Source organism: Alosa alosa, chromosome 23 (assembly GCF_017589495.1).
Source record: "Alosa alosa isolate M-15738 ecotype Scorff River chromosome 23, AALO_Geno_1.1, whole genome shotgun sequence".
Lineage (NCBI taxonomy): Eukaryota > Metazoa > Chordata > Actinopteri > Clupeiformes > Clupeidae > Alosa > Alosa alosa.
In genome coordinates, this window is record NC_063211.1 from 19547402 (window position 1) to 19569993 (window position 22592).

Genomic DNA, 22592 nt, shown 5'->3' on the forward strand with positions numbered 1-22592 from the left:
AGGAGGGCACAGGGCCATGGGGCTGGACAGGGATGGGATGGGGACACAGGGATGGGAAGGAGATAGTGGACAGAGGAAGTTGGGGACATTAGGGGAAATGTTCTGACTGCCAGCCCAAATTCATTTTATTTTTTGGCATGTCCATATGGTGTCCAAGTTTGTATAGCAAGAAGCCATTCTAAATCAGATTTTTGCTAAGCAAATCTAAAACAAATTTGGTAGTAACGTTAAGTGTCTCGGAGTCCAGACACCGCTGCTGCTTAATTCAGTTTCGAATAGAGCATCTCTCTCATCCCATCAGGATGACTGAAGTGCTGGAACTCATGCTGCTGCTAGGTCTAAAGTAGTTACATTGTTTGATTTAACGCCTACATCACCACAGCAACTCATGCAGATAGGCTGGCGATGCCTGGGCGTACACATCCGATCTGATTACTTGCACATAACAGTGCAGAGAAAATATCTGATTTTAGGTAACCAATCCAATTTGCCTGGAGTCTGAACATGGCCTCAATGTAGTGTCCTTACAACACCAGTCATATCATGGGACCAATCCCCAAGGACCAGAGATACAGTACGATCACATGCCCGCCTGTCCTGCACTGGAAAAGGCTTTGGATAAAAACACGTCAGACAAATAAATCAGAACATGATGAGGTGGTTGGAAAAATAGGTAGACTGAAAAATAGGTAGATGTTATTGTTATGTATCATTTTCATCTTATTTGGTGCATTCTGTGAATATTTTGAGCATGAGGTGTTCTGTCGATTTTATAATGTTAGTCATGTTTTGTCCTGAGTATACAAAGTATGTGGGAAATCATTGCATGCACAGAATATGCAGTGTGTGCGCGTGTCCATTATTTGCTAGGTGTTTTCTGTAGGTTGTGATTGTTATCAGTACTGTAACAGATGTACAGTAGTTGCCGTGGTTTATGTGAGGTGTTGAGGATGCTGAGCTGTGTGTTCTCCTGCTCTGTAGGCTGTGAGCAGAACCCTGTCGGGGATCCAGGTTTGTTTTGTGCTCTCTGTGTGTGTGTGTGTGTGTGTGTGTGTGTGTTTGTTCTGGGCTTGAAGTGACATGTCGGTCTTCATCCCCATCAGCTTTTTTTGTCATGGATTGACTAACTGCCCTCATGCAAGATCCGGTCATGGTTTTTATTTGAGACCTGATGTTTGCGTTGTTCCAAATGCAGTGATAAACCCCAAATGTTTGAATTGCAGTCTAACTTATTTTCTTTGAGTGATTACCCTGCGTGTGTTGCTGTTCCTATATGCTGCATCAGTATCCTTAGTAAGCAAGTGGAGGTGGATGGTGTCCCCTGTAGGCAAACATCAGCATTTCTGTTGTTCCTGTGGTCTGCAGAGTTTGTGCTTGCATGCATCTCTGTGTGCAGTGAGCTGAACGGTTATGTTTTAAATGTGATTCCCTTAGTGTGTGTGTGTGTCTGTGTGTGTGTGTGTGTGTGTGTGTGTGTGTGTGTGTGTTTTGTGTGCATCTTCTGTCCTCTGCATCTCTCTAAATGTGTGGTCTTGAGAATAGCTCCTCTGTCTTTTTAACCTCAAAAAGTCTCTTTGACTGTACCCCTTCTTCAGTGCAGACCTGATAAAAGTCTTGACTGATTAACAAACGACAAATTTACTGAAACCCTTTCTTGGTTTGGTGCGGACAAACTTCAATGCTAGTGTAGAGACTCCGGGTGTAATGTAAAAGGAACAGTGAATGAAATGCTGTTTATATAAGACCTCGGGAACCGTTGTGCAGTTGAGGTGTATTCTGTGTATTAGCCTTGCTCACCCGGCGGCCAGAACAAGGCTAGATGGTACACTTGCCATCACACTTCAGTCCAGCAGATGGTGGTAATGCACTCTGTTTGCAAACTGCCAAAAAAAAAGCTCACAGGAAAAAGAAGGGTTCGCTGGCCTGCCAAAGTAACCTTCAGTGAGTTTTGCAGGACAAACGGAGTGCATTACCACCATCTGCTGGACTGAAGTGATGGCAAGTATACCCTGTAGCTCCCTCTGACCGCCGGGTGAATAAAGGGAATTGATAATGGTCCACTTTTCCATTCTTGTCTTCCTGTGGAACAGTTTAGTGAAAATTGTAGCTTTCCTATCCTATAAAAAGAACAGCTTTTTTTCTAGTTTTACATGATGTGGGTGTCTGACCATGCATCTGACCACTGACCTGTCCACCTCTGGTCTGGTGGTGTGCAGGTCTGCTGGAGGAGACCCAGCGTCTGGCACAGGAGCGCCTGGACGTGCAGCGTCAGGCGGAGAAGGACCGCAGCGGGCTGGGCTCGCGGCTGCGCGTGCTGGAGGCCACGCTGGAGGAACAGGAGACCCGCGAGGCCGAGCTGGAGCTGCAGCGGCGCGCCCACACCGAGGACCTGCAGCAGCACATCCACGCCCTGGAGAAGCAGCTGAAGCACCACCGCCACTTCATAGACGTCAGTGAACACACACACACACACACACACACAACCTGCAGCAGCACATCCACGCCCTGGAGAAGCAGCTCAAGCACCACCGCCAGTTCATAGACGGGCAGCCGTGGCCCACTGGTTAGCACTCTGGACTTGTAACCGGAGGGTTACCGGTTCGAGCCCCGACCAGTGGGCTGCGGCTGAAGTGCCCTTGAGCAAGGCACCTAATCCCTCACTGCTCCCCCTCTCTCTCACACACACACACACACACACACACAACCTGCAGCAGCACATCCACACAACCTGCAGCAGCACATCCACACAACCTGCAGCAGCACATCCACCCCCTGGAGAAGCAGCTCAAGCACTACCGCCAGTTCATAGACGTCAGTGAACACATGCACATTCGATCATGCCAACCTGTTCATAGACATCAGAACGAACGCACACACAGGAATAGACTTGCATACATACACTATATTTTCTATGTAGCAAAGCATGAGATTATCCATTATACCTTGCATCCTATTGTTTTTGGTAATATTATGTATTTCAAACGCATGCGTTTTGTCTCTGTTTTTTCCTGTTTTTTTATTTTGAAATGAGAGTCCTTTGTGACCTGTGTTTGTATTGTGCTGCAGGAGCAAGCAGTGGAGCGTGAGCACGAGAGAGACGAGTTTCAGCAGGAGATCAAGAACCTGGAGGCCCAACTGAAGCTGCCCGCCAAAGGGGGCGCCACAGACAACAAGGGCCAAAGAGTACGGGTTACCCTCTATCTCACACACACACACTCTTACTCTCTCTCTCACTCTCACTCTCAGAACAAGCAGTTAGTCTCACACACACACACACACACACACACACACACACACCGAACAAGCAGTTAGACACCCACACACACACTCTCACTCACTCTCTCACTCTCACACAGAACAAGCAGTTAGTCACACGCACACACCGAACAAGCAGTTAGACACACACACACACCGAACAAGCAGTTAGTCACACACACTCTTTCAGGCAACAAAGCTGGATTGGCAGGTATTGGTTATGGATGGTAGTAAATAAAGCATGTAGATCAGTGCATTGAATTCAACTTGATTATTAACCCAACATGGTTAAACCATGATATGGTCATGCTTGCTTCCCAAGTTTTACCATTTATTTAATGCTTGATTTTCTATTTTTCCCAGTATGTTTTGTCCTTTGTCCTTGGTATTTGATTCCTCCATGTCTAAGATGTTTTGTTTGTCATGTCTCTACCCCCATCCTTAACCGAATGTTCTAGATAGAGGAGTTGCTTGCTCAGGTATGGTATACTCAGTTCATCCTCCCCTGATCCTCTATACGCTTCTGCATGACCCTCTGCTGTAGTGTTCCTCTCATCCTGATCTCTTACACACACACACACACACACACACACACACACTGTTTGTTCTTTGATTCATAGTAATAAGGAATGGTTTGACTAACCTGTCGGCTGGTGTTGTCGGTCTGTCTCTTTAGTTGTTGTGTCTGAAGTAGACCCTGTCTTGTCTATTTAAACTGTATAGAGTAGTTATGGTCGCCCATAGCGTGTTGGCATTGCTCCTTAGCATGGCTGTAGCCCACAGTGTTTGTGCAGTTGTGTCTGAAACTGATGCCACTTCTTACAGCTTTGGAATCACAGTTTGACTTTGAGAATCACAACTTTTATTCAGCTTGGCCCTATGATGTTCTCGCAACCATAATATCTGTATATAGTATATATCTGTATATAATTTATTTTTCAAATCACCTTTTGCATGTCAACCTTGTCAAATTTGCCATTTCCAAAGCTGCATAAGACTAAAAATGTTTCCATAATTCCTAATTAATCGTCTGAATAAATGTTATGAATGGAACTGGCTTGTAAACAACATGGCTGCAGCCTGGTGTATCACCTCCAAAGATCCTCTAAAAAGGGAGATTCCAATCTTTGGGTGATAACGGCCAACTAGCTTTAGTCACAGTATCCCATAGGATTCAATGTTCAAACAAACAAAACAAAATGTTCAAACAAAACAGATTTTGGTCCCCCTGCCAAGACTGGGCAACTGTTTTTGTTTGAGTGGAATCTAAAGCTAGTTAGCCGTTATGTGTTTGTCAATGGAAAAAAATGGCTAAGACTGCCATCTCCGCCAATTAGAACATCTCTGCTCTCACCTCCTCAGGCGGAGAGCCTGCAGGCCATCATCCGTGACAAGATGGAAGACTACAGCGTGCTGCAGCTGGCCAAAGAGCAGGCCCAGCGCGACGTGGACGAGCGCAACGAGGAGATCGACAAGCTGACGGGCCGCATCCGGGAGCTGGAGCAGGCTCTACTGGCCAGCGCTGAGGCCAGCCGAGCAGTCACGCAGCTGGAGCAGGAGCTGCAGCGCGCCCGCAAGAACCACCAGGACCTCATACAGGTGAGGGGACACACACACACACACACACACACACACACACAGAGAGAGAGCTTGGAGCAGGAGATGCAAAGGGTCACACATACACAAAATACAAACACTCACAGCTGCAGAACTAATGTCTGTGTGGATAATTTGCATGTATTTGTGTGGGATTTGTGTCTGTAGCCCGGTTTTCGTGTTTGTGTGTGTGTGTGCGCGTGCCCACAAAGTTTGGACAGGGGCTGCTGTATACTACTGAAAGTAAACACCTTACAAAATCTTGCAATGTGGAGTTTGGCAAAGTACAAACATTTAAGAGTTGTACAGTATCCATGAACTTGTGTGTGTGTGTGTGTGTACACACAAACACACACGGCAGAAGTGGGAGTTGTAGAGAGCTGGGAACAGCCTGTGATGGCCAAAAATACCTGCTGAGAGTGGCATGAAGTGCCCTCTCCCACACAGCAGCGCGCGCTTTGTGTTCGTGTGCAGTGGAGGCGCTGCCTGCGTACCTGTTACCAGAGCAGGAGAGAGCAGCCTGAAGTGTCCCTCCCACACTCCAAGCCCATCACGTCCATGACCTTGCTGACCTTATCCCTGCTGCCAATGACAAGCTCACTTTATCTCTCCGCATTACCACTCCCTCTCTTCCTCCCTCTTTCTCTCACCCTCTTTCTTTTTTCCTTTTTTTTTCCTTTCTCTCTTGCTCTCTCGTGCTCTCTCTCTTCTCTCTCTCTCTCTCTCTCTCTCTCTCTCTCTCTCTCTCTTTCTCTCTCTCTCTCTCTCTCTCTCACACACTCACACACTGTGGAGATCAAACTCAAGCTTACTGGTATGACTGATGTAAAAGTATTCCCATTGCTACAGAGAACAAAGGTAGAGAGGAACAAAGGGGGTGGAGAATCGATATGTACAGTAACAAAACACTGCCTCAGAACACTCCATGCACCAGAAACCTACCTCAGTAACAGGCTTTAAGGCTCAGCAGGGCCTCTAGTGTCCTACACTGAGTGTAAATATCTCTTCAGATGTATATCTGTGTGTGCATTTGTGTATATGCACATGTGAATGTCTGCGTTTATGCACTGGTGTGAGTAAAAACTGTGTGTGTTGTTTCCCAGGACAAGGAGGCCCTTCAGCAGCAGCAGTATGCCAACAAGCTGCAGATATCTGCCCTGCAGTCGAAGCTGGACGAGACCAAACACCGTCTGCCCGACAACACAGCTGACCACGAACTGCGCCAGGAACTTGACATCGCCATACAGGAGCTAGAGAACAAAGACCAACAGGTGTGTGTGTGTGTGTGTGCGCGTGTGTGTGTGTGCGCGCGCGCGCGCGTGTGTGTGTCAGCAGCAGAGAATGTATTGATTTTTCTAGAAGTTTCACCACACACCTTACTTCACCTTTTTGCATTTCTGTTGTGAACTAAACATCTCTCTTCAGTTTCACACAAAGCACATTAAGTCAAGTAACACAAATAAACCACTAATTATTTGTACCCCACTTTTCTTTTACTAACTGTAATTGATGTCTTCGTGAAGTGATTCTCCATTTATAGGAAATAAAAAATTACTCTATTTATATGATGTATTATCTGCTGACTACATCAACACCAAATATCAACAGATTAAGTACAGTTATCTATACTTTAGTGTGTGTTCATTGTTGAGCTTTCCAAATGCACTACAGGATAGTGAGAACGCTCATACAGTGATGCAGAGGCAACTGGCACAGAGTTAAATCAGAACCGTATATAGACCCTATCTCTGTCTCCATCTGTGGCTCAGAGTTGAATAGGCTGCTTGTGCCATCTAGTGGTCAGGATGTGCAAACCCTTATCCCAGTAGTTCTTCAAGCCTGTGAAGTGTCATTTAGACCCAGCAAGTACTTACACACTGCGGTTGTTAGCTTCATTAGTCTGGGCTGACGCCCACATATACTAAGCCTAGTGATTTGCAGTGCTGGGAAAGGGCTTACTTGAGAAGAGGTGTGAATCTTAAGTCATTCAGGGCTGCCTGGGTGAATATTAAGAGGGTAGCTGTACTTGAAATATTAGCTACACTTTTGTGTGTGTGTGTGTGATGTCATTTATGTATGTGTGTGTGTGTGTCTGTCAGGTGGAGGACCTGCTGGCCCGTGTGGAGGATGTCCAGGCGGAGCTGGAACTCCGGCAGGAGGAGGTGCAGCAGCTGAGTCTGCAGCTGGAGCTCAACACCAGAGAGCACCAGGCCCGCGAACAGCAACTGCAGGACGCACTCACTGAGCTACAGGTGTGTGTGTGTGTGTGTGTGTGTATCTGTTTGAAGATGCTGATGTCATACCTATCCATAACCATCACTACTGTACTGATAATGGAAGAATAATGCAAAGCATTCTGTGTGTGGTCATATCTGAACAAACCTGCAAATAAGCTTAAGTAACTAAGTATAATATACTCTTTTGGTCCCGTGAGGGAAATTTGGTCTCTACATTTATCCCAATCCGTGAATTGGTGAAACACACTCAGCACACAGTGAACACACAATGAGGTGAAGCACACACTAATCCCGACATAGTAAGCTGCCTGCTACAGCGGCGCTCGGGAAGCAATGAGGGGTTACTCAAGGGCACTTTAGCCGTTCCTGCTGGTAGGGGTTCGAACTGGCAACCCTCTGGTTCAAGTCAGAAAGCACTAACCAGTAGGCCACGGCTGCCCCAAATTTGCTTCCTCAAATGTTTAAAATCCTGTGTTAAGATCCTAATAAAGACATTTGAGTGGCAGGAGAGCTGTGTGTAGCTGTGTGTACAGTATGTGTGTTTGTTTGTTTGTGTCTGGAGTTTTGATTTGTGCACAAGCTGTGGAATGTATTGTACAGCATTAATCGTCTGTATTTGCTCTGTGGTCAGGACATGGTGAGCGATCTGCGTAGGCAGCAGAAGGAGCAGGAGGAGCAGCAAGACGAGGCGCTACAACTTCCCGCTGCACTCCTGGAGGAGAAGAACCAGGAGATCGACCACCTCAACCAGCAGCTGCTCCATCTTCAGCAAGAGCTGGACCTCACCAGAGACAACAGGGTAAGGGAGAGCACATTAATCAATATTCATTCAATGTCAATAAATCAACCAACCAATTTTATCTGCTCATCATCCCAGATGTGGGTCAGTTCACGTATGGGCATGTTTGGCTGATAGTTTTAGATAAGTAGGTGTTCATTGCATGGTATTTTTGCATTGTTATTGCATGTTATATTGCAATACGATATATTTCATATTTCTTGTTTGACCTTTTATTAAGTAACTACTTCTTGTGTTTTATTTTTCTTTCTCTTGTATTATGCTCCTTTCGCATGCTATGAGACATAGTTTGAAGTGTATATTGCATATGTTAATGTATTGCACTGCACAGTGCATTGTACACTCTATTGCTGTGTATTGATCGTCCTTTATGACTGGGTCCTCTGTCTGACGCTGTGGCCGCTTCCGCCCCTCAGGCGGCCGAGGAGAAGCAGGCGGAGATCGAGGAGCTGCAGGCTCAGGTGGAGCGTCTCCACGGCGACCAGGAGCGTGTGCGCGAGGCCCAGGAGCAGGAGGTGGAGCAGTTGCATGAGGTCATCCAGCGGCTGCAGTCGGAGCTGGCTCAGCTCGCCCCCGACGCCCACGAGCTCAGCGACCCGCAGGCCGAGAGCAGCGAGCCCGAAAGCGCCGGCTCTGGGTCCGGTACTGCCGCCGGTGCCAGCCCCGAGTCCACCGACCTCTCGTGGCACGCGGGGCCAAGGGTCAAGGGTCGCCGCGCTCACGCCAGAATCCTCGCCATGGGTCAAGAGGAGAGCCTGTGCCACGAACTGGCCAGCCACAGCCTGCAGGCGTCGCGCCAGCGCCTCCGCAAGCTCCGTCAGGACCTGGAGGAGGCGGCCGCCGAGAAAGAGGCGCTGCAGAGGCTACTCCTCAGCCAGGAGGAGGAGTACGGCCAGCAGGTGCAGACGCTGGGCGCCAGCCTGAAGGAGGAGCGCCGGCGGCTAGCCAAGGGTCAGAGAGAGGCCCTGGAGCTCCGCAGGCAGCTGGAGGAGAGGGAGGCTCAGGTGGAGCGGTTGGAGGCCCGGGCGAGGGAGCTGGAGGACGGAGAGAGGGAGCGCGTGGCCTCCCTGGCCCAGATGGAGGTCAGGGTGAAGGAGGCTGAGCGGAGGAGAGACGAGGCCCTGAGGGAGCTGGAGGATGTTGGCGGAGAGGCCCAGCAGCGGCGAGGGCAAGCCCAGGATGTGAGCTCTCCAATAGGTGGGAAGGAGGAGCTGAAAGCCCTGGTGCTGGAGCTCCAGAAGAGCGAGCAGGAGAGTAGGACCGCCGCCGAGAAGCTGAGGGCAAAGGTCGCTGAGCTGGAGGAGCAGGTCCAGGAGGGAAGGTCAAAGGTCTTCACCCTAGAGACGAGCAAGAAGGAGCTTAACGTGGAGCGTCAGGCCCTGAGACGGCGCGAGGGGCGGCTCCAAGAGGAAATCGAGAATCTCCGAGAGGAAGTGATGTCAAAGAGCTGCCTGGTGGAGGAGCTGAGCGACCAGCTGGAGGAGCGGGTCAGCCAGAACGAGGATAGCCAGAAAGAAGTGCTGGTGAGATGCCCCGTACGCACACATGAGCTCAGCAGGCAGCGGCACCCTTCAAGTCTGAGCTTTGAAATAACTTTGATACATTTTTTTTGTTATCAAGTGATTCAAAGTTAATTGAAACCCTTCCCTCAGCAATATCTTTTGAGATATATAAATCATTAATTTTTATTAGTCTTTAGTTTATTTAGTTATTCATTTGTTTATTTATGTGGACCAAGAAAGATGTTATAACTGCACTCTGGCTGCCTCCCCACTGTGGTCTGTGCTGAGCCATCTGTGGTCTAATTGCCTGCAGACGGCAGCACACGGCGTTTTCACCGACGAAACGCCCCACTGACAGAAGAGAAGAAAGAAAGAGCGAGTGAGGGAAGAGAGGGAGAGAGAGAGAGGGGCAGGAAAAAAGCAAACTGCTAGAGTAGAAGGTGTGGTCAGAGCAGACGCCCGTGAGCTGGCAGACTGCTCGAGTCTGACTCACACAGGAACCAAACTACTCCTCAAAGAGGAACAACTCAAGTTTGTACTTTGCAAAACTCTGCCACTCCTGACTTTCGGGTTTGTTTTGCTACAAATGTTCTTTGACTTTATGAAACTTTTCCTGTGCCTAGGAGTGACGATTGAAGGTGGTCTATTTTAGTCTTCCAACAGGGTTGTGCAATATGTGAATTGAAGGAATGAAAACGCTCAGAGCTGCTTTTAATTAGAGCTTTAGTGCAAAATATCTGTCGAGGCTTTAAACCGATCTCAACTGCCTTTTTTTCTATGTGGAAAAGGCCCGACCTTAACTAAAAATAAACAGAGAAGCTTAGAGGCGACCCATTTCAGAATCTTCTGGACCAGGACTGTAGCCCAGGCTGCTATTATTACAAGCTTGATCAGAGGAGACTGCACAAAATAACTGGGAATAACGGTGTTAGCTGCTAGGAGTAACAGGAGCCTTTCTTAACTTCTGATTCTGGATCAGTTCTCCGTGTGTGTGTGTGTGTGTGTGAAGAGACCGTAAAATAGGTGCCCTGATCCCTGAACTGTTTTCTCCTTGCAGACGTGCGCGGAGGAGACTCTGGCGAAGGCGGACGCAGCCCTGAGGGAACGAGAGCGTCAGCTCAACCAGTTGAGGGCTGAGCACGATGCCCTCAGGGCAGAGCTCGCAGCCGTAAAGGAGGGACTTAGCTCCAGCACCGAGCGCGCCGAGAAGCTACAGGAGGAAGGACAGGTGTGTGTGTTTGTTTACACATGTTAGTGAAGTGGGTGTGTCAAGGCAGTGGCTTCAGTGGTATATTAATATCCTGTATGGGCATGTGTTTAGAGAGTGTATTGCACATATGGGGTTAACTGAGTTTCAAGTACCTGCTCTGCTTAACGTCTAAAAGCGTTTTTACATCGGAATTCTTAATTAAAGGGGATTTTCAAAACGTATTCAGCATATTATGACAATACTGAATAATGGTTGGAATGGCTTGTGGAATTCCCCTTAGTTGGGTTTTGTATTAAGTTTAGCATTTAGACTTCCATTTTCTCTCTCCTCACTTTCCTCCTTTCTTTCTTTCTCACTTTCCTCCTTTCTTTCTTTCTTTCTTTCTTTCTTTCTTTCTCTCTCTCTCTCTCTCTCTCTCTCTCTCGCTCTGCTCTTGTCTCTGGGCTCTCAGACAAAGGACCGTGCGCTAGCGGACCTCGAGGTGTACAACTCTCGGCTGAAGGCCGAGCTGCGGAGCTTGCAGGAGGACCTGGCCGTGCAGGAGGAGGAGCTGGCCTTCCAGCAGCGTGAGCTGGAGCAGCTCCGTCAGCGCTGCAGCCCCCCCGAGCGCCCTCGTCCACCCCCCCAGCTCGTCTCTTCAACCACCTCCCCCGTCCGCCACCCCCCACCACCACCAGCAGCAGCAGCAGCACCAACACCAGCGGCCGAGCTTCGTCTCCTCCGTGGACGCCTCGTCCCTCTGCTCTCCAGAGCTGCTCCGCCGGCCGGACGCCAGCATGGACGAGCGTGGCGCCGTGCACCTGCACGCCATCTCCCACCTGTCGGAGCTTAGCGGCCTGCAGCCGGGTGCCTCGCGCCTCGACCTGCTGCACGGCGGAGGCCGTGGAGGAGGTGGTGGTGGGTGGTGGTGGTGGTGGTGGCGGCGGAGGCTCCAGCTGCTCGTCGCCCTCACATTCCATCAGCATGCCTGCGGAGCCGGATGCTGAGGCTGAACGGCGAGTGGCCAGCAACAGTAGTCTCCGCTCTCCCACCTCGCTCTGCGCCTCCGATAACCTCTCTATGCTCGACTCACTGGACGCAGACAAGGTGAGGGGGGGGATTCATAGAGTGGACACAGTCAGGCCAGGGTCACAATCACCACATATGACAAGACTTGTACAGTTGTTATTACAAGGACACATTACACTATGTTTACTGTATATAGAGCTCAATCTAGATACCCCAAGGGCTTTACATTTCGATTCAAAAGCGAGAATGAAAGCTCCTGATGTTAACCTTTTGGATTGTCGTCCACTCATTTTGCCCTACCACTAGTTTCACTGCTGTGTCAGGTGTCTTGTAGATCATTGTTCTGCAATACATTACAATTTAACTGAAGGTCATTTCTGTGTTGCAGCTGGACCATCTGTCCCTGACCCCGTCCATGCGCTCCACGTCCCCCGGCTCTGCTCCAGAGTGGGTCAGCGACGGCTACGGCAGCAGTGAGTGCGACTACTAATGGCTTTCACATTAGATCAGACACTGAGGTGTTGGTGCTGACTCTCACTAGGTTATTGTTAACCAAATGAACACTGGTATTCACTTGTACAACATTGTCTCCTGTTGGATAATGGTATTGAGTTGGTGATTTGTGGCAGACTATGTTTCTAACTTTTTCCCTCGTGTGTGTGTGTGTGTGTAGATGTGAGTTCGGACCTGGGCGCTCGGCTCAAGTTGGAGCTGGAGAACACTGAACGTTTGGATGCCCAGTTTGTGGAGTACCTGCGTTACCGTGGCATCACTCCTGCAGATAATGCTGACAGTGCAGCTGGAAGCATGAACCATAACGATGAGCTGCTGTCACCTGAACTACAGGTAACACACACACCAATACAAGAATATGGAACACTGTGACCATGTTTTTATTTGTAGTGTTGTGGATTGTTCTGGAAATAGACCAGAATTAGTCTTGGGCAGTTCCTTTCTCTCACCATTAACCGTGTGTGTCTGTCTGTCTGTGGTTGCAGACACTACTGAAGAGAGTGTATCAGGAGAGCTGCCGGGTACTCTCCCTCTCCCGACGCCCCGCCCCATCCGGCCAGACGGCTTCTGATTCGTCCCCACCACCGTCATGGCAGCAGGAGAGGCGGGCCTTGCAGGAGACTGTTCTGTCACTCCGAGAACTGCTTTGTAGGATGGCCGACAGGGAGCCAAAGGTGAGTGACAGCCCGAGGAACCATTCAACACTCTTCTAAACCACATTCCAGCCAAAATATGTAGTATTGTGTTGCATGACGGTACTCCTATACCTCATGAAGTCTTTTAGCCATTCCTCAATGAAGCACTTTCTCCTCATGAAGGCTAGCAAATCCTAGTGAAATTAGCAGGCTAACATTTCTTCCTGTTTCCCTATTTGGTCATGTTGAGATACTACCATTGTACATTTGAATCTTTTACGGGTAGCACGTGTTTGCATATGCTTATTGTGTGTGTGTGTTGCAGTCGACGGGCAGCGATGCAGACTGGCGTCAGGAGCTGCTGCAGGCCGTGAGGAGTGTGTTTGACGGCGAGAGGGTGTGGCTGCACACGGAGCTGCAGGCACTGCTCTCCCACTCACACACACCCCACGACCACACACCCCTCATCAGCCACATGGAGAAGCTGCTCAGCAAACAGGTGAGACACACAAACATGCGCGGGACACCAGCAAACGGCTTTTTAAGACCCTTTCTACAGAAAGACAGATGGATACTTAGCCTTATTGTCTTTTATTTTACCTACTTTCCACTTTCCTTCCGTTTTTTTTTTTTTTTTACACTTGTGTTACTATTTTTTCTCTTTTCTCTTTTGCCGTATATTTTTCTGTACATGTATACACACCTGCCCTGGCCCCAGTATAAAAATAAAGTGAGTGGAATTTATCAATTTATAAGTGACTGGGCGACCATTTTTGTTTTTTGTCATTTGTGTTTTATGCAAGTTAAAAAAACGAAACCATATTAATACCATATCAACTGCCCTCGTGTATTAACTTTATGGCTGAAGAAATTTTGCAAAATCAAATGTATAAACCTCGGCTAATAGTTGGGAAATGACGGTAATACCTAATTCTCTCACTGCCCCCTCCCCCTGTCCTGTGCCGTGCCCACTCTCTCAGGAGGAGCAGCAGAAGCGTTCTCTGGAGCAGTTGCTGGGTGCTGACCGGCGCAGCCTGCAGTCGGAGGTGCAGAGGCTGCAGGCGCAGTTGCAGACCTGCAGCCGCCAGAGCCAGGAGCAGCTGCAGCAGCTGCAGGCCACGCTCACAACCACACAGGAGGAGGGAATGCAGAGACAGCAACACCTGCGCAAACAAGGTGAGAGGCACACACACACACACACACACACACACACACACACGCACAGACATGCACATACAGACGCACACAGACACATGCATGCACATACAGACACACACATACACACAGACTGTCATGCTGGAGAAGGGCACACTGCAAACAGCTAATGAACTCATAATGCAAATCATAAGCATGCATTAAATGACTGTGTTTGTTTGTGTGTGTGCAGTGGAACAGCTTGAGGTGCAGCTGCAGCAAGCGCAGGCACTGTGTGAAGACCTGCGCAGGCAACTGCAGCGCGAACAGGAAGTGACCTCACAGCTGCGGGCCGACCTGGAGGAAACCAGCCTGCAGCTCCACAGTGCCACCAAGAGCCAGGAGGAGCTCCAGACAGAGCTCGGAGTGCTCAGGTACACACACACACACACAAAAACACATACACTTCATATATACACAACACCCTGCCATGGCCATACTGATAGAATTATCAGACGCTCCAGACACACTGACTGACTATTTAATAAGTATATAATATTGAGGAAAAAAGGGAATCCAGGGCACTATTCTGTAGAAAATTGTATTCATATTTAATATGTAATGTTCATATGACACGTTGCCTGTGTGTGTGTTTCAGGCTGCGGTTGGTGTCTGAGGAGGAGGAGCATAAATCCTGTAAGGAGGCTGTGGAGCGTGAGCAGGCTAGAGCCCAGGAGTTCCAGAAACAGCTACAGCGAGAGGTACACAACACACACACACACATGCACACACACACACACACACACGTGCACATACAGATATGCACACACCGCACACACACAAATATACATACACCTTTGTACACACACCGTGCACTTACACACAGCACACACACCTATACACAGCTATACATATACATACAGATGGCATACACACACAGCACACACTCCTTTATACACACAGAGATATACACAAACACATTCCTACACGCAGGCTAAAGACCAAGTGATGGTGACCTGCATATTTGTAACTCCTGCTGCTTTCCTCTCTCTCTCTCCCTCCTCCCTCTCTCTCTCTCCCTCCCTCTCTCTCTCTCCCTCCCCTCCCTCTCTCTCCCTCTCCCTCTCTCCCTCTCCCTCTCCTCTCCCTCTCCCTCTCCCTCTCCCTCTCCCTCTCCTCTCCCTCTCCCTCCCCTCTCCCTCTCCCTCTCTGTCACAGTCTCTGCGCTCCACGGTAGAGGAGCAGTCCTCCCGCCTCACCCAGCTGAGTGCCAGTCTGGAGCAGGAGCGCGCCACCGCCTCCAACCTGCGGGGGGAGCTGCGCATCGAGCGCTCCCGCTGCGAGGCCCTGCTGGCCCAGGAGTGCCAGCGGACGCAGCAGGCGACGCGCCGGGCCGACGAGGAGCGCGCACGGGCCACTGGTCTGGCCGAGGCTCTGTCCCGGCAGGGTCAGGAGCACGCACGGCGCCTGGAGGAGGAGGCGCGCAGGCAGGAGGCGGCGTCAGCACACGACCGGGCGTTCATTGCCAAGCTGCGCGTCCAGCTGCAGCAGGAGCGGAGCCGCCAACAGCAGATGGAGGAGGAGGTGGCGGCAGCGACTGTGGCGGCACACAGGAGGGTGGAGGAGGAGCACACACACACGCTGGAGAAGCAACAACAGGTGTGTGTTTAGAAAGTGAGGAGGGGCAGGTTCAGGCATGTGGATATGGAGAATGAATGGATTGGAGTTGATTAAAGTCCTGACGTGAATTTAATTACAGCTCTAGAGTCGTATGTGGTAGAAAGGTAGGCTGGTAAACCAAACTCATTCACTAAGTGAATAGTCTGGTCACCTCACAATTAGGATTCCTTTCCAACACTCGCACTGCGACAGGCTTTTAAATCATTGGTCCAGCCTAATCAATCACATTGATCAGGGATTCATAACGTTACTTAAGCCTATTTTATGCTTCTGCGTCGAATCGACGACGTACCCCCGCAGACCCCTCTGCGTCGTCGCAAACCCCTCTCCGACCACTCCGCTGTAGCTTGAAACCTCCCAAAAATATTAATTTCTCGGACTGTGATTGGTCAACTCATCCTGTGTGTTGATAGTCGGTGTTTCAAGCTATGGTTTCAAGCAGCCTGTGGGGATTAGCAACATGCTAGTTCACTAACATAAGCTTTGCAAATAAACTCAGACATATTTTGGTTACAATGACGGGGTTATCCATTTTTAGAGTGTTTATGTCAGTAACGTTTTGAAATTAGCACTTCGCCAGCAAGCAGTACTTTGTGGGCAGTTGTGCTAAAGTTTGCCTGCTAACATAACTTAAACTGGCTGGTAGACACCTCGCAAATAACCTCAGACTTATTTGCTGGTTTACTGTGTTTATTTCTTGATACTTTGTACAAAATCTAAGCAAGAAAAGGCCAAACAAATAAGATTAATATTTTGGCACGACAGTCTATAGGGTTTGCCATTCTGAGTAGCACAGTCCGTTTACATTCTCTGTGAGTAGGCTACTGTTTCGGTCATAGGCTACAGTCTTGTTTCGGTGGTGGGCGATGCAAATACAGGCGACACCGAGCGTTATGACGGTGAAATGCCCCGCAATGCAAAGCAACCCGACGCAGAACCATGGTCACGACGCCGTAGGAGTGCCGGCGTAGCTACGTCGTGGAGTTGACGCAGAAGCATGTTGAGCCCTTTGGCTCTCCTCCCTAATGAAAACCACTGAATTTTTTGATCCAAAACTTGTCGGTGCTGCTCAGTAAGTGTGTGTGTGTGTTCTGCAGCGTAACAGCGAGGAGTGTGTGCGTCTGCGTGGGGAGCTGCATCAGCTGCAGGCCCAGCGGGAGGAGGTGAGCGCTGCTCCTCCAGGAGGAACGTGGCCGGGCGCGGACGATGCAGCAGGAGCTGGAGGAGCTGAGGGCTCAGGTGAGCGCCCTGAAGGAGAGGGAGGTGCAGCGGGAGGAGCAGTGGGAGCGCCAGAGGAGCAGGGATCGCCAGGAGCAGGCCGACCGGGAGCGCCGCCACGAGAGGAACAGCCAGAAACTGGTCAGCACTGGGGTTTTTTTTGTTTGTTTGTGTATCTGTATGTGCGTGCGTGTGTGGCTGTCTGTTTCTGGTTGTGTGTGTGTAAATGTGTGATATGTAATTTTTATATCAGATCTGTTTTTATTAACAGTATTGTATAACAGTATTGTTTTTATCCCTTTATTATTTACCCTTTCAGTGAGAAAGTTTCAGCCTTAATGATGGTGATCAGGAGGGTGTGCTTTAGCTAGGAAGAGAAGATAGATAATGGCCATAGAATCTTATGTGTGTGTGTGGTGTGTTAGTTGGAGCTGGAGCTGCTGAGGCAGCGGGACCAGCAGCGCTTGCAGGAGCTGCAGCACACCCTGGCCGACCTGGAGGAACAGGAGAAGCAGCTGACGGCCGAACACCTTCAGAGGAGCTCCGAGCTGGGCACACACGCCTCCTCATCGCAGGCCAACGCACACGCCGCCGCCACCTCTTCATCGCAGGCCAACACACACACCGCCGCCACCACCTCCTCTTCATCGCAGGCCAACACGCACGCCTCCCATACCACCACATTCAGCTCCCACACAAACACACACACCACACACACAAACACGCACAGCCTGCACGCCAGCAGACGTGCCACAGAGCAGCCCAGCCAGTCTGCTAACCACAGCCAGGTGAGTGGGACCACGCACGCACACACGCACACACACACACACACACACACACGCCAGCCTTGTGGCCCAGGCAGTCTGAGTAGCTGAGTTTCCATCCCACTTTTAATGCACACTAGTGCAGTGCCAGTGCTAGTGCGTTCAGACATGCTATTCCTGTAGAAAACCCGTAGCCCAATTACATGCCCGTATCCGTATGTACACCCACTTTACAAATAGGATGATTGGTAAAACATCATTCCAGCTAAGCATTCAATAATGAATACTAAATATTATATTATAATACATTAGCCTATAGTTAATGTGCAGTAAGCATAATTTAGGGATAGCTGCATTTAGGCATTTTGTAGAATAAAGCATCATCATATGAATATCATATGTTCATCATATGAAAATCATATGTGTTTGTTGGCGTGTTTTTGCAAAATCCGCGGAATCATTTCATGCAATCGGACCGTCGGTTCGAGATATGTGAGAATAACATGCACACACGCACGGACGTCCGTTTGATTTGAAACTTACCAGGTATCTTGCTATGGGCACGAGTAAGTGCACTGCCAAGTTTGACGTACATACGTTCCTGCAATTTATAGATAGATTTCAACTAATCTAATTAACTGAAGAAATTCTAACCGGAAACACTTGAAATGTGGATCCATATTTGTTGTGTGTACTACTGTCTGATGCAATTTAAAAGTGTGTCATGAGGAAGTACTCACTAAGTGTGTGTGTGTGTCTTTGTCTCAGAACACGTCGTCTTCGTCCTCCTCCTCCTCGGGCATGCTGGAGCGTCTCCTGAGGGAGAACTCTGAGCTGTCGGAGCGCCTCACCCAGTTGAGCGAGGAGCGCGTCTCCCTCAAACACACTCTCAGCTGTCTGGAGCGGGAGCTGCACACGCACAAACGCAACGAGCAGGTACAGTAGACGCCAGCCTGCGCATGAATGAAGTGCAAGAGTTAAGAGATGCATACTATTGTAGTAATGGAATGGCTTACATGACTCTGTGTGAGGTCTGTTTACAACCTGATTGTAAATTATTTATTTTCCATTCACTGTGAATTGTCATAGCCTGAGAAACATTTACTGCGGCGTGTATGTCATGCAATATACAGTATATAGAGGTGTGTGTGTGTGTGTGTGTGTTATACAGTTAACAGTGTACCCCGGTGCTGTGTTTGATGTGCAGGTGAGGTCATCAAGCGAGGTCGCATGGCAAAAGGAACGCGCCGGTTTGCAGATGGCCGTCCGCTCCGCTCAGAGCCAACTGGCCAAACTCACCGCAGAGATCGAGAACAGACCGCTACCTGAGCCCTCACACAGCAAGGTCAGACACACACACACACACACACACACACACGCTCTCACACTCTGTACTCACGTGTAAGTGGCCACTCTTGTGGATCCTGTAGGAAATTAATGATATAAGATTATACTAATTATTATAATGAATGGAGGGTGGGGTACATTGTACAATAATGATGTGACCAAAAAAAATCAGTTACTTTGAACAAACCTTACACGGTTGGTTTCCTTTGTAATTAACAGTTTAGCCAGACTAATTAGTCAATCTAACATGCTCTTCTTTTCACCTGGTCTTTCACCCCTCAGCTGCAGCGCCTGTACGAGAAGTACCTGCGTGCGGAGAGCTTCCGGAAGTCTCTGGCCTACCAGAAGCGCTACCTGCTGCTGGTGCTGGGTGGATTCCAGGAGTGCGAGCAGGTGACCCTGGCACTCATTGCCCGCATGGGAGCTTACCCGTCCCGAAGCGACCTGCAGACCGCCGCCCAGCTCCGCTCCCGGCCAATCAACCGCTTCCGCACTGCTGTGCGCGTCGTCATCGCCATCGCCAGGTCAGAGACGGGAGGGGTCACATGGAACACTTGCAGGGGGTGCTGTGGGATGGCATTGTTCTTGTCAGGTTGAATCTTAAAATACCTTAGAGATTAAGGGCTTAATCATACTGCTTTTTCACCACCAGGCTCAAGTTCCTAACCAGGAAGTGGCAGAGAGCCATCAAAAGGACTGGAACGAGCTCTACGCAGATCAACGGATATCGATCCACAGGGACCAGCGCCGGTAGGTGTCCTCGTTTTAGTAGATGTGAGACAGCGATGTGAGTGTGTTTGTTTGTGTGTAGCCATGTGTGTGTGTGTGTGAGTGATCGATAAATCCTGTAGTGTGTACAGTATGTGTGTGTTTTAAGACTCTCTGTTCTGCCACCCCCAGTGTCCACTTTGAGGTCTGACGTCCTGAGGCCACAGCATCCGAGCTCAGCCTTCAACTCTCCTCCCACCAAGGAACCGCCTACACAAAAGGGTGTGGCCGCTCCTCTGGTGCCGCCAATCAAATCTCAGCTAATAACGCAGAACAGGTGAAGATACTTACCAGCTGATTTATAGCAACATCATGAATGAGCCTGTTTTAAGAACCTCCAGATGGCCTCTCTCTCTTATGGAATTATGAAGTTGTTCTTTATTTATACACTACCAATGATCATGCTTTATTAATGCACTTCCAGTTTGCTTTAGTTTATCTAAATGTGTGGTATGGATAAAAATGGTTTCACTGGTAACTGATTATAAAAAAAAAAGTGATTTTATTTTGTGTTTGTGTGTTTGTCTCTGTCCCCAGGATGCACGCGAGCCCGGTGTTGTTGCAGACAGAGCGCTCCATCTCTGCATCCCAGGATGCCGAGCGGTCACTCACGGAGTACATTCAGCACCTGGAGACCATCCAGCAGCGGCTCGGAGCCGTCCGTCCGGGTGAGACAGAAAAGGGGGGCGCTCTGGTGTGGGGGGGGGGTCAAGTATGGGGCAGTCCCTCCAGGAGCGTGCAGGGCTCTGTTGTGGTTGTTGTTACGGCCAAAAGTAACTGAATTTGCAAGGGGAAATTCTCAAAAATGGTAGCTAGCGAGCGAGCGATCGATCGATCAATCAATCACAAATTCTGTGACTTCTTCAATGAATTATTGAATTAGTGTTTATTTGTAAAAAAAATCATGATCGCAAAATCCTGGAGGGATTGTTTGGGAATGGGGTGCGTGCGTGCGGTTGGTTTTGGTGCTTTGAAAGTGTGTACTGATGGATCATAGCAGCATACCACACTGTTGAGGAAACCTCACAGAAGTCACCCCATAACATCACTACACAGGTGTGAATCAGTTTTGGTGGCACACTACATGCACCATATTACCCACAACCCCCTTCTTCTTTGCACATTTTTGGGAAGCCTGTCTGTGTAATCAGGCACTGTTTCTCCTGTAAAAACACCCACTCAGAAACACTACGCAGACTACTTTCATGTTCCGCAAACAGCATAAGTAATACCAAACAAGTGAAACCAAACAAGTGGTTAACATGATACAATGGTGACTGATTACACAAGATGGCGCGAACCCAACAATCCCCATCTCATATCGGCCCTCTTAACACTTGGGGATACCCAGTCATTAGATACCCCCCCCCCCCCCCCTCCTTAGTTGCTGATTGGTTGATTGCCTGTGACTGGTGTTGCAGTCAGCCCGTTAGGTGCGGGCGAGAGCGGGAGACATGGCCACGGCAGCCTGGCCCACATGATGGGCCAGAGGCAGAAGTGGCTGAGTGAGAACAGGAGCTGGCACTATCTCAGCTGCCTGACACCCGCTTACATGCTGCCGCCCGGTGAGTCCCCCTCGGCCACGCAGACCAACTCCAGACATCCGGTTAACTCAGTCATTCGCTCGCTCGCTCTCGCCACTCGGACTGTTACTCCAGACATCCAGCTATTCACTGACTCAATCTCGGACACTTAGACTGACATTTATTCATTAATTTCCGCCACTCAGTGACTCCAGGCAGACAGCCATGTATTCATGATTTTTTTTCATTGATTCATTCATTCATTCATTTGACCTCTGTTCAGCCACTAGTTGACTCACTCAGTTCAATTGTGTTCTTCTGTCACCTGACTACTGAATAGAACTTGAGCATGGAACAGAATGTTGAGCTCTTTCTGCGAGTCTTTGTAGCATTCAGTTGGCAATGTTCAGTATCTTGTGTAATCAGTCATCCCAAGTTCACTTTGCTGGTCTTTTTGCTCTGTCAGTTACATGTTTGTGTTAAAAGTAATTCATTGGTTGTGGTCACAATTTAAACTAATTTACTATGACTAGTAGGCTAACTTGCATTCCAGGGTAATGTCTTGTGGTGGATAATGTCTGCTTGTTTGAATTAAATAGAATTTCTCTCACAATTGACTTCCGATGATTATGAAAACGGAATCGAAATACAAATATTTTGATGTATTCTATTTTTTGAATAATTATCTCTTTACTCGAGTTTACAACCCTTTGCTTTTATAGTGGTAACTGTTGCATGATTTTTTTTTAATTCCTTAAATTTTTTGTAAGTGGATGGTTTTCTCAATATTAACCATCATGATTATGATTTTTGCCATAATCAAGCAGCCGTAAATCACTGTCCTAATGTGATATTTGTCTTCGGTCACTGACTTTCCTGCTCTTTCATTTCTTTTAGGGTCCCCCTCGCTGCTTTCATATCCGAGGAAATCCGACCGCTGAAGGAATGTTAAAACCGCACTTGTGCCAGTGTGTTTTGTCATGTTCCGTTTTTTTGTACTGGAATCGCCACCATTTCCATATTTTAATAAGAACTTTTAGGACTCATTTTTTAATTGCCTAAATTATTTTTGTAATCATTGCAGTTGTGTGCTTTTTGTTTTTTGTACAGTCATCACAAAATCAATTAATACACTGGTGTCTATTGAATGTGCTTCAAATAGTGGTCACTATTTTTTAAAATAAAGTTTTTATATACGTTTCTATCTTGTTCTGTACAAATGTTGCATATTGCTATTCCTTATATTTGTAATGCTATGTACATTTAAGAAAGTTGCACTGAAATCGTACACAAAAAGGGTGAAGTTCTGATTTAACTTTTTGTAAAAATGTTTTTTTTATTTACCAACATTTCTACAAAAAACAAACATCAATAAATATTTTATTCCAAATCATTACCACAAA

At 48.5% G+C, this 22592-nt stretch overlaps 1 protein-coding gene across 1 annotated transcript in view; it reads left to right on the forward strand.

Annotated features, from left to right (window-relative positions):
• The window catches only part of pcnt (pericentrin), a 53321-nt gene extending 30729 nt beyond the window's left edge, over positions 1-22592 (forward strand). Inside the window, 32 exon segments of the mRNA XM_048235694.1 lie at positions 982-1011; positions 2217-2449; positions 3067-3183; positions 3714-3734; positions 4618-4854; positions 5955-6122; positions 6951-7103; positions 7720-7887; positions 8304-9410; positions 10447-10617; positions 11051-11222; positions 11224-11582; positions 11584-11685; positions 11996-12080; positions 12281-12453; positions 12606-12794; positions 13081-13254; positions 13736-13931; positions 14143-14323; positions 14548-14650; positions 15108-15548; positions 16667-16928; positions 17041-17057; positions 17213-17575; positions 18320-18487; positions 18759-18896; positions 19181-19422; positions 19551-19648; positions 19799-19943; positions 20204-20334; positions 21088-21231; positions 22087-22592. Of these exon segments, the coding sequence (XP_048091651.1) occupies positions 982-1011; positions 2217-2449; positions 3067-3183; positions 3714-3734; positions 4618-4854; positions 5955-6122; positions 6951-7103; positions 7720-7887; positions 8304-9410; positions 10447-10617; positions 11051-11222; positions 11224-11582; positions 11584-11685; positions 11996-12080; positions 12281-12453; positions 12606-12794; positions 13081-13254; positions 13736-13931; positions 14143-14323; positions 14548-14650; positions 15108-15548; positions 16667-16928; positions 17041-17057; positions 17213-17575; positions 18320-18487; positions 18759-18896; positions 19181-19422; positions 19551-19648; positions 19799-19943; positions 20204-20334; positions 21088-21231; positions 22087-22130 (6332 nt within the window). The 3' untranslated portion in view covers positions 22131-22592.